This window comes from Coregonus lavaretus, assembly GCF_964263955.1.
Source record: "Coregonus lavaretus genome assembly, chromosome: 25".
Taxonomy (NCBI): Eukaryota; Metazoa; Chordata; class Actinopteri; order Salmoniformes; family Salmonidae; genus Coregonus; species Coregonus lavaretus.
The window spans coordinates 26,626,851-26,641,756 of record NC_140012.1 but is presented as its reverse complement, the minus strand read 5'-3'; the positions used below and the strand labels follow the sequence as shown (position 1 = coordinate 26,641,756).

Genomic DNA, 14,906 nt, shown 5'->3' with positions numbered 1-14,906 from the left:
GCGTGCTCAGTCCTCTTTTTTTTCCTGTAGTCCACAATCATCTCCTTTGTCTTGGTCACGTTGAGGGAGAGGTTGTTGTCCTGGCACCACACGGCCAGATCTCTGACCTCCTCCCTATAGGCTGTCTCATCGTTGTCGGTGATCAGGCCTACCACTGTTGTGTCGTCGGCAAACTTAATGATGGTGTTGGAGTCGTGCCTGGCCATGCAGTCATGGGTGAACAGAGAGTACAGGAGGGGACTGAGCACGCACCCCTGAGGGGCCCCCGTGTTGAGGATCAGTGTGGCAGATGTGTTGTTACCTACCCTTACCACCTGGGGGCGGCCCGTCAGGAAGTCCAGGATCCAGTTGCAGAGGGAGGTGTTTAGTCCCAGGATCCTTAGCTTAGTGATGAGCTTTGAGGGCACTATGGTGTTGAATGCTGAGCTGTAGTCAATGAATAGCATTCTCACGTAGGTGTTCCTCTTGTCCAGGTGGGAAAGGGCAGTGTGGAGTGCGATAGAGATTGCATCATCTGTGGATCTGTTGGGGCGGTATGCAAATTGGAGTGGGTCTAGGGTTTCTGGGATTATGCTGTTGATGTGAGCCATGACCAGTCTTTCAAAGCACTTCATGGCTACAGACGTCAGTGCTACGGGTCGGTAGTCATTTAGGCAGGTTATCTTAGAGTTCTTGGGCACGGGGACTATGGTGGTCTGCTTGAAACATGTTGGTATTACAGACTCAGTCAGGGACATGTTGAAAATGTCAGTGAAGACACTTGCCAGTTGGTCAGCACATGCTCGGAGTACACGTCCTGGTAATCCGTCTGGCCCTGCGGCCTTGTGAATGTTGACCTGCTTAAAAGTCTTACTCACATCGGCTACGGAGAGCGTGATCACATAGTCGTCCGGAACAGCTGGTGCTCTCATGCATGCTTCAGTGTTGCTTGCCTCGAAGCGAGCATAGAAGTGGTTTAGCTCGTCTGGTAGGCTTGTGTCACTGGGCAGCTCGCGGCTGTGCTTCCCTTTGTAGTCTGTAATAGTTTTCAAGCCCTGCCACATCCGACGAGCGTCAGAGCCAGTGTAGTATGATTCAATCTTAGACCTGTATTGACTCTTTGCCTGTTTGATGGTTCGTCGGAGGTCATAGCGGGATTTCTTATAAGCGTCCGGGTTAGAGTCCCGTTCCTTGAAAGCGGCAGCTCTACCCTTTAGCTCAGTGCGGATGTTTCCTGTAATCCATGGCTTCTGGTTGGGGTATGTACGTACGGTCACTGTGGGGACGACATCATCGATGCACTTATTGATGAAGCCAGTGACTGATGTGGTGTACTCCTCAATGCTGTCTGAAGAATCCCGGAACATGTTCCAGTCTGTGCTAGCAAAACAGTCCTGTAGCTTAGCATCTGCGTCATCTGACCACTTTTTTATTAGCCGAATCACTGGTGCTTCCTGCTTCAGTTTTTGCTTATAAGCAGGAATCAGGAGGATAGAGTTATGGTCAGATTTGCCAAATGGAGGGCGAGGGAGAGCTTTGTATGCGTCTCTGTGTGTGGAGTAAAGGTGGTCTAGAGTTTTTTCCCCTCTGGTTGCACATTTAACATGCTGGTAGAAATGAGGTAGAACGGATTTAAGTTTCCCTGCATTAAAGTCCCCTGCTACTAGGAGCGCTGCATCTGGATGAGCGTTTTCCTGTTGATTAATGGCCTTGTACAACTCATTCAGTGCAATCTTAATGCCAGCATTGGTTTGTGGTGGTAAATAGACAGCTATGAAGAATATAGATGAAAACTCTCTTGGTAAATAGTGTGGTCTACAGCTTATCATAAGATACTCTACCTCAGGCGAGCAAAACCTTGAGACTTCCTTAGTATTTGATTTTGTGCACCAGCTGTTGTTTACAAATATACAGAGACCGCCACCCCTCGTCTTACCCGAGTCTGCCGTTCTGTCCTGCCGATGTAGCGTATAGCCTGCTAGCTGAATGTTGTCATTGTTGTCGTTCAGCCACGACTCCGTGAAACATAAGATATTACAGTTTTTAATGTCCCGTTGGTAGGATAACCGTAATCTTAAATCGTCCATTTTATTCTCCAAAGCTTGAACGTTGGCTAATAGGATTGATGGGAGAGGCAGTTTACTCGTTCGCCGTCGGATCCTTACAAGGCACCCGGATCTGCGTCCACGATATCTCCGTCTCTTCCTCACGCGAATGACGGGGATCTGGGCCTTGTCGGGAGTCTGTAGAATATCCTTCGCGAACGCCTCGTTGAAGAAAAAGTGTTCGTCCAACGCGAGGTGAGTAATCGCTGTCCTGATATCCAGAAGCTCTCTTTGGTTATAAGAGACGATGGCAGAAACATTATGTACAAAATAAATTACAAATAACGCGGAAAAACACACATAATAGTACAATTGGTTAGAGGGCTGTAAAACGGCAGCCATCTTCTTCCGGCGCTGTTTTGAGTAATTAACAATTATGCCCTGGCAAATATTCTTATACTTGCTGGTCTAACCTAAAACATTATCCCAGTTTGATATGCTGCTTGTGTATTCAGTCCCATAATCAGCAAAAAATAGAACGTCATCATGTTTTGGTCAGGCAGACAAAAGCACATGGGTAGTTAGTTGGCTACAGCAGGTTCTACCATTTCACAATATCCTGTAATCACTATTATTATTATTACTACTAAACAAAATACCTTTTTGGGTAGATTCTTGTTGTTTGGTTTACTGTTTGAACAGTCGCTGAGATTATATTTTGTTATCAATGCAAAATAGGCTACTTTGATAAATAGCCTATAGATCAGATCAAGGAAGCAAGTGACAACACTGCCCCCATGGCTGCGGAAGGAATGATACGGCACGTCTCAATTTTCAGGTAGTAAAAAAAGTATGTCGAAGTATGTGTATTACAAGGCCTTTTGTTACGAAAAACGACATTGCAACACTCCGAATCTTGAGTCTGCGTAGATCTTGTAGTAAGCATAACCTTATCCATAACCCTAACTCCATGTCCACACCCCGGCTCAACCAGAACCCTCAACCCTAACCCATAGCTTCATGTCCACACCCCGGCTCAACCCTAACCTTAGCCATAACCCTAACCCTAGCCTAATGTCAACACCCCAGCTCAACCTTAACCATAACCCTAGCATCATGGCCACACCCTGGCTCAACCCTAACCATAGCTTCATGTCCGCAGCCTGGTTGAACCCTAACACTAGCCATAACCCTAATCCTAACTCTAACCTAATCCTCACCTAACCCTTCTGTGTGTACTGACCTGCTCCAGGCGGTCCCACCAGCACAGCAATAGCCTCCATGAGCAACACCAGTCCTAAAGCACTGGAGAACTTCTTGGTGCCCACAATGGCCATGAGAACCTCGAACTGCAGCGCCCCCACCATCCCGTAAGAGAGCCCGAAGAAGATACAGAACACCACCAGACCAGGGTAGTCTGTCGCCTGCCAAAAGAGAAGCAACACCCTTGGTTATATAATTCACAACAACATGATACGACCATAGAAATATAATGACCATTACTGATTAATCATTCAAATTCTATGGATACAATAGCGTCGGGTCTCGAAGGCCGCAGTGTCCACAATTATACACTATATATACACACAAATGTATGTGGACACCACTTCAAATTAGTGGATTAGGCTATTTCAGCCACACCCGTTGCTGACAGGTGTATAAAATCGAGCACACAGACATGCAATCTCCATTGACAAACATTGGCAGTAGAATGGCCTTACTGAAGAGCTCAGTGACTTTCAATGTGGCACCATCATAGGATGCCACCTTTCCCACAAGTCATTTTGTCAAATTTCTGCCCCGCTAGAGCTTTCCTGGTCAACTGTAAGTGCTGTTATTGTGAAGTGGAAACGTCTAGGAGCAACAACGGCTCAGCCGCAAAGTGGTAGGCCACACAAGCTCACAGAACGGGACCGCCGAGTGCTGAAGCGCGTAAAAATAGTCTGTCCTCAGTTGCAACACTCACTACTGAGTATCAAACTGCCTCTGGAAGCAACATCAGAACAAGAACTGTTCGTCAGGAGCTTAATGAAATGGGTTTCCATGGCCGAGCAGCTGCACACAAGCCTAAGATCACCATGCGCAAGCAATGCCAAGTGTCTGCTGGAGTGGTGTAAAGCTCGCCACCATTGGACTCTGGAGCAGTGGAAACACGTTCTTTGGAGTGATGAATCACGCTTCACCATCTGGCAGTCCGACAGACAAATCTGGGTTTGGCGGATGCCAGGAGAACGCTACCTGCACCAATGCATAGTGCCAACTATAAAGTTTGGTGGAGCAGGAATAATGGTCTGGGGCTGTTTTTCATGGTTCGGGCTAGGCCCCTTAGTTCCAGTGAAGGGAAATCTTAACATTCTAGATGATTCTGTGCTTCCAACTTTGTGGCAACAGTTTGGGGAAGGCCCTTTCCAGTTTCAGCATTACAATGCCCCTGTGCACAAAGCGAGGTCCATATAGAAATAGTTTGTCGAGATCGGTGTGGAAGACCTTGACTGGCCTGCACAGAGCCCTGACTTCAACCCCATCGAACGCCTTTGGGATGAATTTGAACGACGACTGCGAGCCAGGCCAAATTGCCCAACATCAGTGCCTGACCTCACTAATGCTCATGGCTGAATGGAAGGAAGTCCCTGCAGCAATGTTCCAACATCTAGTAGAAAGCATTCACAGAAGAGTGGAGACTGTTATAGCAGCAAAGGGGGACCATGATTTTGGAATGGTAATGTAGTGTGTGTCAATACAGAAATGTAATAACGATACAATACACAGATTACATATTGTTTATGTATTGTTTACATCCCATAGAAATACCACACAAATAATATCAATAAAAACAAGTTCCAGACTTACCTGTGAGCTGATCACGTCGGTGATGCCATTAAAGAGTATGGCGAAGCTGAACAGATATACACATCTGGGCCGGACCCACTTCATCCCTGCAATCAGCCCACATGTGGGACGGGCAAAGATATCAACGAACCCCAAGATGGTGAGGAGGAGGGCAGACTTGGTGTCTTCATTCCCCATCTCCTTGGCATAGCTCACCACAAACACGGGTGGCACAAAAAGACCCAGTACCATGATGGACGCAGCTATGGCATAGATGAGGAAACCTCGGTCTTTAAATACGCTAAAGTCCAGGAGCTTTTTCTTAAGTTGGGGCTTTTTTTCTGCTTCGCCCACAGCCTGCAACTCCTTGTCCTGGGGCTTCTTGGGGCCCACCAGGGGCCTCATCAGGGCCCCACAGGCGCAGCAGTTGAGCAGCAGGCCCCCCAAGATGAGGAAGCCGCCTCTCCAGCCATAGTGGTACTGCAGCACCTTTGGGGAGAAATATGAAGAAAAACATTAACGATGATCCATACTGATCTACAACTGCAGAGAGCGAGACTGAAGAGGTGTAGTACCTGTCCCAGAGGAGAGAGGCAGCAGAGGGCCACAGGGCTCCCGGCAGCAGACAGTCCGTTAGCTAGAGGCCTCCTCTCACTAAAGTAACGATTCAGCATGATCAGAGACGGCTGGAAGTTCAGCGCCAGCCCCAGACCTTGTAGACAGGGGGCAAACTGTTTTTAAAGTGTGTGTGTGTGTGTGTGTGTGTGTGTGTGTGTGTGTACCCACCAGTAAAAACTCCAGTAGCGGTAGATGTGTGTATTTATTTACTAACCTGTTATAACTCCAGTACAGATGTAGATGTGGATGATACTGGTGGCCAAGGAGGCCAGGATCATTCCCAAGGAGGCAAAGAGCCCTCCCACCATCATCACTGGCCGACACCCAAACTTGTTCACCAGCACACTGCACAGTGGACCTACACACACACACACACAGTCAGAACTAACTGTGCCTAGGGCCAGTACAAGCAGGGTATAAAAAAAAAAGCATTCCAGTTCTCTGCCCCCTCCACTTGGAACGATCTACAACAGGACATGAAATTACAGGAGCTCGTCTCTTTGAATGAGTTTAAATATACAATCTATGGTGGACAATGGCAGTGGCGTAGCGCAGTTTCGTGGGGCCCCACGCAAGGTCCAAGCAAGGTCCCCCCACCAGGATTTAGGATAGTTTTTTTGTGCCATGGTGCAGAGCGAAAAATGTGCCGTTTTATAGCTCAGCGATGCTTGAAAAATACTAACTGGGTTTATCTCAACTCAGTCAGACACCATAAAAAGGCATTTCATTCGGTTGTTCAATTCTACACTAAAAAATGCTGGGTTAAAACAACCCAGCGCTGGGTAAATAGTGGACAGAACACACATAGGTTTTTTTTGACCCAGCCAGTTGGGTCACTTAGTAGAGGGGACGGGGGTGCTGTAGGATTATTTAAGATACTGTTTGAAGAGGTAGGGTTTCAATGTTTTCAGAAGAATGGCAGGGACTCTGCTTCAGGGGGAAGATGGTTCCACCATTGGGGTGCCAGGACAGAGAAGAGCTTTGACTGGGCTGAGCGGGAGCTGCCCTTCCGTAAGGGTGGGATTGTCAAGAGACCAGAGGTGTCATAGCGGAGTACTTGGGTTGAGGTGTAGTGTTTGAGCATAGACTGAAAGTAAGGGGGGGAGTGCAGGCCAGTCTCTGTGCAGGCCAGTCAAGTTCTTCCACACCGATCTCGACAAACTATTTCTGTATGGACCTCGCTTTGTGCACGGGGGCATTGTAATGCTGAAACTGGAAAGGGCCTTCCCTAAACTGTTGCCACAAAGTTGGAAGCACAGAATCATCTAGAATGTTAAGATTTCCCTTCACTGGAACTAAGGGGCCCAGTGGAGTGTACAGAGGAGCGGGGTGACATGGGAGAACTTGGGAAGGTTGAACACTAGGCAGCTTGCTGCGTTCTCGATAAGCTGCAGGGGATTGACGGCACAAGTGGGGAGCCCAGCCAACAGAGAGTTGTAGTAGTCCAGACGGGAGATGACAAATGCCTGGATTATGACCTGCGCCGCTTCCTATGTAAGGTAGAGTCGAACTCTACAGATGTTACAGAGCATGAACCTGCAGGAGAGAGTCACTGCTGTGATGTTTGCAGAGAACAACAGGGTGTTGTCCAGGGTCATGCCAAGGTTATTTGCACTCTGGGAGGGGGACAGTGGTAGTTGTCAACCGTGATGGAGGTCTTGGAGTGGGCAGGCCTTCCCTGGGAGGAAGAGCAGCTCAGTTTTGTCGAGGTTGAGCTTGAGGTGGTGAAATAACACATATGGAATCATGTAGTAACCAAAAAAGTGTTTAACAATAAAAATACACTGCTCAAAAAAATAAAGGGAACACTAAAATAACATCCTAGATCTGAATGAATGAAATAATCGTATTAAATACTTTTTTCTTTACATAGTTGAATGTGCTGACAACAAAATCACACAAAAATGATCAATGGAAATCAAATTTATCAACCCATGGAGGTCTGGATTTGGAGTCACCCTCAAAATTAAAAGTGGAAAACCACACTACAGGCTGATCCAACTTTGATGTAATGTCCTTAAAACAAGTCAAAATGAGGCTCAGTAGTGGGTGTGGCCTCCACGTGCCTGTATGACCTCCCTACAACACCTGGGCATGCTCCTGATGAGGTGGCGGATGGTCTCCTGAGGGATCTCCTCCCAGACCTGGACTAAAGCATCCGCCAACTCCTGGACAGTCTGTGGTGCAACGTGGTGTTGGTGGATGGAGCGAGACATGATGTCCCAGATGTGCTCAATTGGATTCAGGTCTGGGGAACGGGCGGGCCAGTCCATAGCATCAATGCCTTCCTCTTGCAGGAACTGCTGACACACTCCAGCCACATGAGGTTTGGCATTGTCTTGCATTAGGAGGAACCCAGGGCCAACCGCACCAGCATATGGTCTCACAAAGGGTCTGAGGATCTCATCTCGGTACCCAATGGCAGTCAGGCTACCTCTGGCGAGCACATGGAGGGCTGTGCGGCCCCCCAAAGAAATGCCACCCCACACCATGACTGACCCACCGCCAAACCGGTCATGCTGGAGGATGTTGCAGGCAGCAGAAAGTTCTCCACGGCGTCCCCAGACTCTGTCACGTCTGTCACATGTGCTCAGTGTGAACCTGCTTTCATCTGTGAAGAGCACAGGGCGCCAGTGGCGAATTTGCCAATCTTGGTGTTCGCTGGCAAATGTCAAACGTCCTGCATGGTGTTGGGCTGTAAGCACAACCCCCACCTGTGGACGTCGGGCCCTCATACCACCCTCATGGAGTCTGTTTCTGACTGTTTGAGCAGACACATGCACATTTGTGGCCTGCTGGAGGTCATTTTGCAGGGCTCTGGCAGTGCTCCTCCTGCTCCTCCTTGCACAAAGGCGGAGGTAGCAGTCCTGCTGCTGGGTTGTTGCCCTCCTACAGCCTCCTCCACGTCTCCTGATGTACTGGCCTGTCTCCTGGTAGCGCCTCCATGCTCTGGACACTACGCTGACAGACACAGCAAACCTTCTTGCCACAGCTCGCATTGATGTGCCATCCTGGATGAGCTGCACTACCTGAGCCACTTGTGTGGGTTGTAGACTCCGTCTCATGCTACCACTAGAGTGAAAGCACCACCAGCATTCAAAAGTGACCAAAACATCAGCCAGGAAGCATAGGAACTGAGAAGTGGTCTGTGGTCACCACCTGCAAAACCAGTCCTTTATTGGGGGGTGTCTTGCTAATTTCCTATAATTTCCACCTGTTGTCTATTCCATTTGCACAACAGCATGTGAAATGTATTGTCAATCAGTGTTGCTTCCTAAGTGGACAGTTTGATTTCACAGAAGTGTGATTGACTTGGTGTTACATTGTGTTGTTTAAGTGTTCCCTTTATTTTTTTGAGCAGTGTATATATTTGAGATTCTTCAAAGTACCCACCCTTTGCCTTGATGACAGCTTTGCACACTCTTGGCATTCTCTAAACCAGCTTCACCTGGAATGCTTTTCTAACAGTCTTGATGGAGTTCCCAAATATGCTGAGCACTTGTTGGCTGCTTTTCCTTCACTCTGCTGTCCAACTCATCCCAAACCATCTCAATTGGGTTGAGGTCGGGTGATTGTGGAGGCCAGGTCATCTGATGCAGCACTCCATCATTCTCCTTTATGGTCAAATAGCCCTTACACAGCCTGGAGGTGTGTTGTGTCATAGTCCTGTTGAAAAACAAATGATAGTGGGACTAAGCGCAATCCAGATGGGATGGCGTATCGCTGCAGAATGCTGTGGTAGCCATGCTGGTTAAGTGTGCCTTGAATTCTGAAGAAATCACAGACAGTGTCACCAGCAAAGCACCCCTACATGCGGAGATCATCCGATCACCTACACTGCGCCTCACAAAGACACAGCGGTTAGAAACAAAAATCTAAAAATCTAAGATTTGTTTAACACTTTTTTGGTTACTACATGATTCCATATGTGTTATTTCATAGTTTCGATGTCTTCACTATTATTCTACAATGTAGAAAATAGTAAAAAATAAAGAAAAACCCTTGAATGAGTAGGTGTCCAAACGTTTGACTGGTGCTGTATATATAATAACTCTCCCAACATTGGGATATGCATATGCACTTGAGGAACTCAATCTGTGTAAGCCTCATACATTTTACATTTTAGTCATTTAGCAGACGCTCTTATCCAGAGTGACTTACAGGAGCAATTAGGGTTAAGTGCCTTGCTTAAGGGCACAGACAGATTTTTTACCTAGTCGGCTCGGGGATTAGAACCAGCGACCTTTCGGTTACTGGCACAACGCTCTTACCCACTAAGCTACCTGCCGCCATAAAAGTTACAAAATTGTCAGTGCTCAACCTTAACATGTGATGACAACACAACAGCACTGGAATTACATTTACTCACAGGTGGCCAAAAATAACTATTTGAAAGCCTCAACTAAGCCACGCTTTCTGTCTTCTGATCTGACCCGGTGAGTCATAGCTCAATAACCCAGCATTAATAACCCAACTGAAAGGCGCTACATGGCTAATCTGATATCTGCATTGGCCATGCAGCATTTACAGTGATACAGCCTCTGCAGAAGTTTCAAATTAAATCAATGTTTATTTGTCACATGCGCCGAATACAACAGGTGTAGACCTTACAGTGAAATGCTTACTTACAAACCCTTAACAATGCAAATAGTCCGGGTAGCCATTTGATTAGCTGTTCATTAATCTTATGGCTTGGGGGTAGAAGCTGTTAAGAAGCCTTTTGGACCTAGACTTGGCACTCCGGTACCGCTTGCCATAGCAGAGAGAACAGTCTATGACTAGGGCCTTCCTCTGACACCGCCTGGAATAGAGGTCCTGGATGGCAAGATGCTTGGCCCCAGTGATGTACTGGGCCGTACGCACTACCCTCTGTAATGCCTTGCGGTTGGAGGCCGAGCAGTTGCCATACCAGGCGGTGATGCAATTAGTCAGGATGCTCTCAATGGTGCAGCTGTAGAACTATGAGGATCTGGGAACCCATGCCAAATCTTTTCAGTCTCCTGAGGGGAATAGGCATGGTCGTGCCCTCTTCACGACTGTCTTGGTGTGTTTGGACCATGATAGTTTGTTGGTGATGTGGACACCAAGGAACTTGAAGCTCTCAACCTGTTCCACTACAGCACCGTCGATGAGAATGGGGGCGTGCTCAGTCCTCCTTTTCCTGTAGTCCACAATCATTTGTCTTGATCACGTTGAGGGAGAGGTTGTTATCCTGGCACCACATGGCCAGGTCTCTGACCTCCTCCCTATAGGCTGTCTCATCGTTGTCGGTGATCATGCCTACCACTGTTGTGTCGTCGGCAAACTTAATGATGGTGTTGGAGTCGTGCCTGGCCATGCAGTCACGAGTGAAAAGGGAGTACAGGAGGGGACTGAGCATGCACCCCTGAGGGGTCCCCATGTTGAGGATCAGCGTGGCAGATGTGTTGTTACCTACCCTTACCACCTGGGGGCGGCCCGTCAGGAAGTCCAGGATCCAGTTGCAGAGGGAGGTTTTTAGTCCCAGGATCCTTAGCTTAGTGATGAGCTTTGAGGGCACTATGGTGTTGAAAGCTGAGCTGTAGTCAATGAATAGCATTCTCACGTAGGTGTTCCTCTTGACCAGGTGGGAAAGGGCAGTGTGGAGTACAAGAGATTGCATCATCTGTGGATCTGTTGGGGCGGTATGCAAATTGAAGTGGGTCTAGGGTTTCTGGGATAATGGTGTTGATGTGAGCCATGACCAGCCTTTTTAAAGCTCTTCATGGCTACAGACTTGTACTAGGACTGTAGTCATTTAGGCAGGTTACCTTAGTGTTCTTGGGCAAAGGGACTATGGTGGTCTGCTTGAAACATGTTGGTATTACAGACTCAGTCAGGCACAGGTTGAAAATGTCAGTGAAGACACTTGCAAGTTGGTCAACGCATGCTCGGAGTACACGTCCTGGTAATCAATCTGGCCCTGCGAATGTTGACCTGTTTAAAAAGGTCTTACTCATGTTGGCTATGGAGAGCGTGATCACACAGTCGTCCGGAACAGCTGATGCTCTCATGCATGCTTCAGTGTTGCTTGCCTCGAAGCAGCATAGAAATAATTTAGCTCGTCTGGTAGGCTCGTGTCACTGGGCAGCTCGCGGCTGTGCTTCCCTTTGTAGTCTAATAGTTTGCAAGCCCTGTCACATCCGACAAGCGTCTGAGCCAATGTAGTACTATTCAATCTTAGTCCTGTATTGACGGTTCGTCGGAGGGAATAGCAGGATTTCTTATAAGCGTCCGGGTTAGAGTCCCGCTCCTTGAAAGCGGCAGCTCTACCCTTTAGCTCAGTGAGGATGTTGCCTGTAATCCATGGCTTCTGGTTGGGGTATGTACGGTCACTGTGGGGACGACGTCATCGATGTACTTATTGATGAAGCCAGTGACTGATGTGGTGTACTCCTCAATGCCATTGGAAGAATCCCGGAACATATTCCAGTCTGTGCAAAACAGTCCTGTAGCTTAGCATCTGCGTCATCTGACCACTTCTTTATTGACCGAGTCACTGGTGCTTCCTGCTTTAGTTTTTGCTTGTAAGCAGGAATCAGGAGGATAGAATTATGGTCAGATTTGCCAAATGGAGGGCGAGGGAGAGCTTTGTATGAGTCTCTGTGTGTGGAGTAAAGGTGGTCTAGAGTTTTTTTTCCTCTGGTTGCACATTTAACATGCTGGTAGAAATGAGGTAAAACGGATTTAAGTTTCCCTGCATTAAAGTCCCCGGCCACTAGGAGCGCTGCCTCTGGATGAGCGCTTTCCTGTTTGCTTATGGACTTCTACAGCTCATTGAGTGCGGTCTTAGTGCCAGCATCGGTTTGTGGTAGTAAATAGACAGCCACGAAAAATATAGATGAAAACTCTCTTGGTAAATAGTGTGGTCTACAGCTTATCATGAGATACTCTACCTCAGGCGAGCAAATCCTTGAGACTTCCTTAATATTAGATTTTGTGCACCAGCTTTTGTTTACAAATATACACAGACCGCCACCCCTTATCTTGCCGATGCAGCGTAAACCCCGCCAGCTGTATGTTATCTATGTCGTCGTTCAGCCACGACTCTGTGAAACATAAGATATGACCGTTTTTAATGTCCCGTTGGTAGGATATTCGAGATCGCAGCTCGTCTATTATGTTATCCAATGATTGTATGTTGGCTAATAGGACTGATAGTAGAGGCAGATTACCCACTCGCCGTCGGATCCTTACAAGGCACCCCGACCTACGTCCCCGATATCTGTCTCTTTCTTCTGCGAATGACGGAGATTTGAGCCTTGTCGGAAGTAAATCCTTCGCATCCGACTCGTTAAAGAAAAAATATTTGTCCAGTAATCGCTGTCCTGATATCCAGAAGCTCTTTTCGGTCATAAGAGACAGTGGCAGAAACATTATGTACAAAATAAGTTACAAATACCGTGAAAAAACACACAATAGCACAATTGGTTAGGAGCCCGTAAAACGGCAGCCATCTCCTCCGGCGCCATTCTTCTCAAAAGTCAGGGCATTCATTCATACTTCTTGCCCTTCACAGAGCAGTGCAGAGCTGTTGTGAAGGAAGTTGTCAAGGAAGTGAGTTTGTGTTTATACATTACCTCCCACCCTCACATACTGTCAACCAATAATGGCAATGCAGAGCCACATTGTTACAAAATTTAAGAGGCGCATGGCAATTCGGTACGGAGCTCAATTTGGCCTCTGCATGCCTCTGGAGGCTCCACAATTGAGTCACACCCTCCATACGGAGTCTTCGACCACATTTTCGGATCAAGCATAAATTGGCTTTAAGTGACCCAACTGGCTGGGTCAAAATAACCCAACATTTGTTCTGTCCAATATTTACCCAAATTGTGTTGTTTTTAACTTAGCATTTTTTTGTGTGTAACAGATTATTAAAATATGTCAAACACAAATCTTCAAAACTTATTTTTGTTTTGTTTTATAGCACTATTAAATGGACCTGGGATAATTTGGGCATGTTTATTTAGATTTAGAACATAAAACAATGTTTTAAAATACTTAATTTGTTTAAGCATATGTTGCAGAACAGTGATATATTTATTTTGTCAATATTCTGAAAATATATATATATATTAAGGGGGTTCGCCATCAGTGACTGAGTTGACAAGCCACTGACAGAGTTGACAGATACTCAAAACAGAAAATCCCCAATAAAAATGACCATTCTCAGATCTTTCAGCACTGACGGAGTTGACGTCAAAAATGACACTTCTTCATTCAAGTGGTATACACAATAGCAATTCCTCAGTTGCTATCTGATTCTAAAACCTAATTAAATGTAACATATTTAACTTAATCTATCAGGCAGATGAGTTGACAGTTTATGCTTGTGACCATGGTGATTCCAATACTGTTTGTTTAAATATTTTAAAGGTAGGAGAACTTTACAGACCATGAGTGGTAATAACGACATGAAGAAGGGGTCCTTATGGTATAGCTGACCCTACTCATTTCTGATTGAGGCTGAGAAAAAATTAATCAATTCTAAAGCTAATTTCCTGTATATAAAACAATTCATGGCTGCGGGGGTGTGTGCTAGGTCAGTTAGTGGGGGGCTATCAATGTTTTGACCCCTAGACGCACCTAACCTCCTCAAAAGAATCTGCTCAATGTGAAAATTGTGTGCTTTAGTGCTTTAAATATGTCTTAAACTTTGTGTGCTGCTATTTTGGCCAGGTCTCTTGTAAAATATATTTTTAATCTCCATGAGACTTACCTGGTAAAAAAAATATAAAATAAAGTAATAAAGATCCTGCCTGAGTTTGGTGTAGTAACACCCAGGTCTGACACTTTCTGTACTATCCTGCACCTTTTCTTGTACTGGCTCACCATCGGGAAAACACTTCTGTTGGATATACAGTTGAAGTCGGAAGTTTGCATACACCTTAGCCAAATACATTTAAGCTCAGTTTTTCACAATTCCTGACATTTAATCCTAGTAAAGATTCCCTGTCTTACGTCAGTTAGGATCACCACTTTATTTTAAGAATGTGAAATGTCAGAATAATAGTAGAGAGAATGATTATTTATTTCATCACATTCCCAGTGGATCAGAAGTGTACATACACTCAATTAGTATTTGGTAGCATTGCCTTTAAATTGTTTAACTTGGGTCAAACGTTTTGGGTAGCCTTCCACAATAAATTGGGTGAATTTTGGCCCATTCCTCCTGACAGAGCTGGTGTAACTGAGTCAGGTTTGTAGGCCTCCTTGCTCACACACACAAACACTTTCAGTTCTGCCCACACATTTTCTATAGGATTGAGGTCAGGGCTTTGTGATGGCCACTCCAATACCTTGACTTTGTTGTCCTTAAGCCATTTTTCCACAACTTTGGAAGTATGCTTGGGGTCATTGTCCATTTGGAAGACCAATTTGCGACCAAGCTTTAACTTCCTGACTGATGTCTTG

The 14,906-nt window shown here is 46.3% G+C and overlaps 2 protein-coding genes across 2 annotated transcripts in view; one reads left to right on the top strand and one right to left on the bottom strand.

Annotated features, from left to right (window-relative positions):
• The window catches only part of LOC311100351 (putative nuclease HARBI1), a 1,214,110-nt gene that overhangs the window by 799,570 nt on the left and 399,634 nt on the right, over positions 1-14,906 (top strand). The gene's annotated exons all lie outside the window — the stretch shown is intronic.
• Positions 1-14,906, bottom strand: part of LOC311101127 (monocarboxylate transporter 4-like) — a 41,090-nt gene that overhangs the window by 2,674 nt on the left and 23,510 nt on the right. Inside the window, exons 3-6 of the mRNA XM_084142189.1 lie at positions 5,686-5,829; positions 5,429-5,565; positions 4,875-5,342; positions 3,268-3,448 (exon numbers count right to left, since the gene is read on the bottom strand). Of these exons, the coding sequence (XP_083998315.1) occupies positions 3,268-3,448; positions 4,875-5,342; positions 5,429-5,565; positions 5,686-5,829 (930 nt within the window). The remainder of the gene's footprint in view (positions 1-3,267; positions 3,449-4,874; positions 5,343-5,428; positions 5,566-5,685; positions 5,830-14,906) is intronic.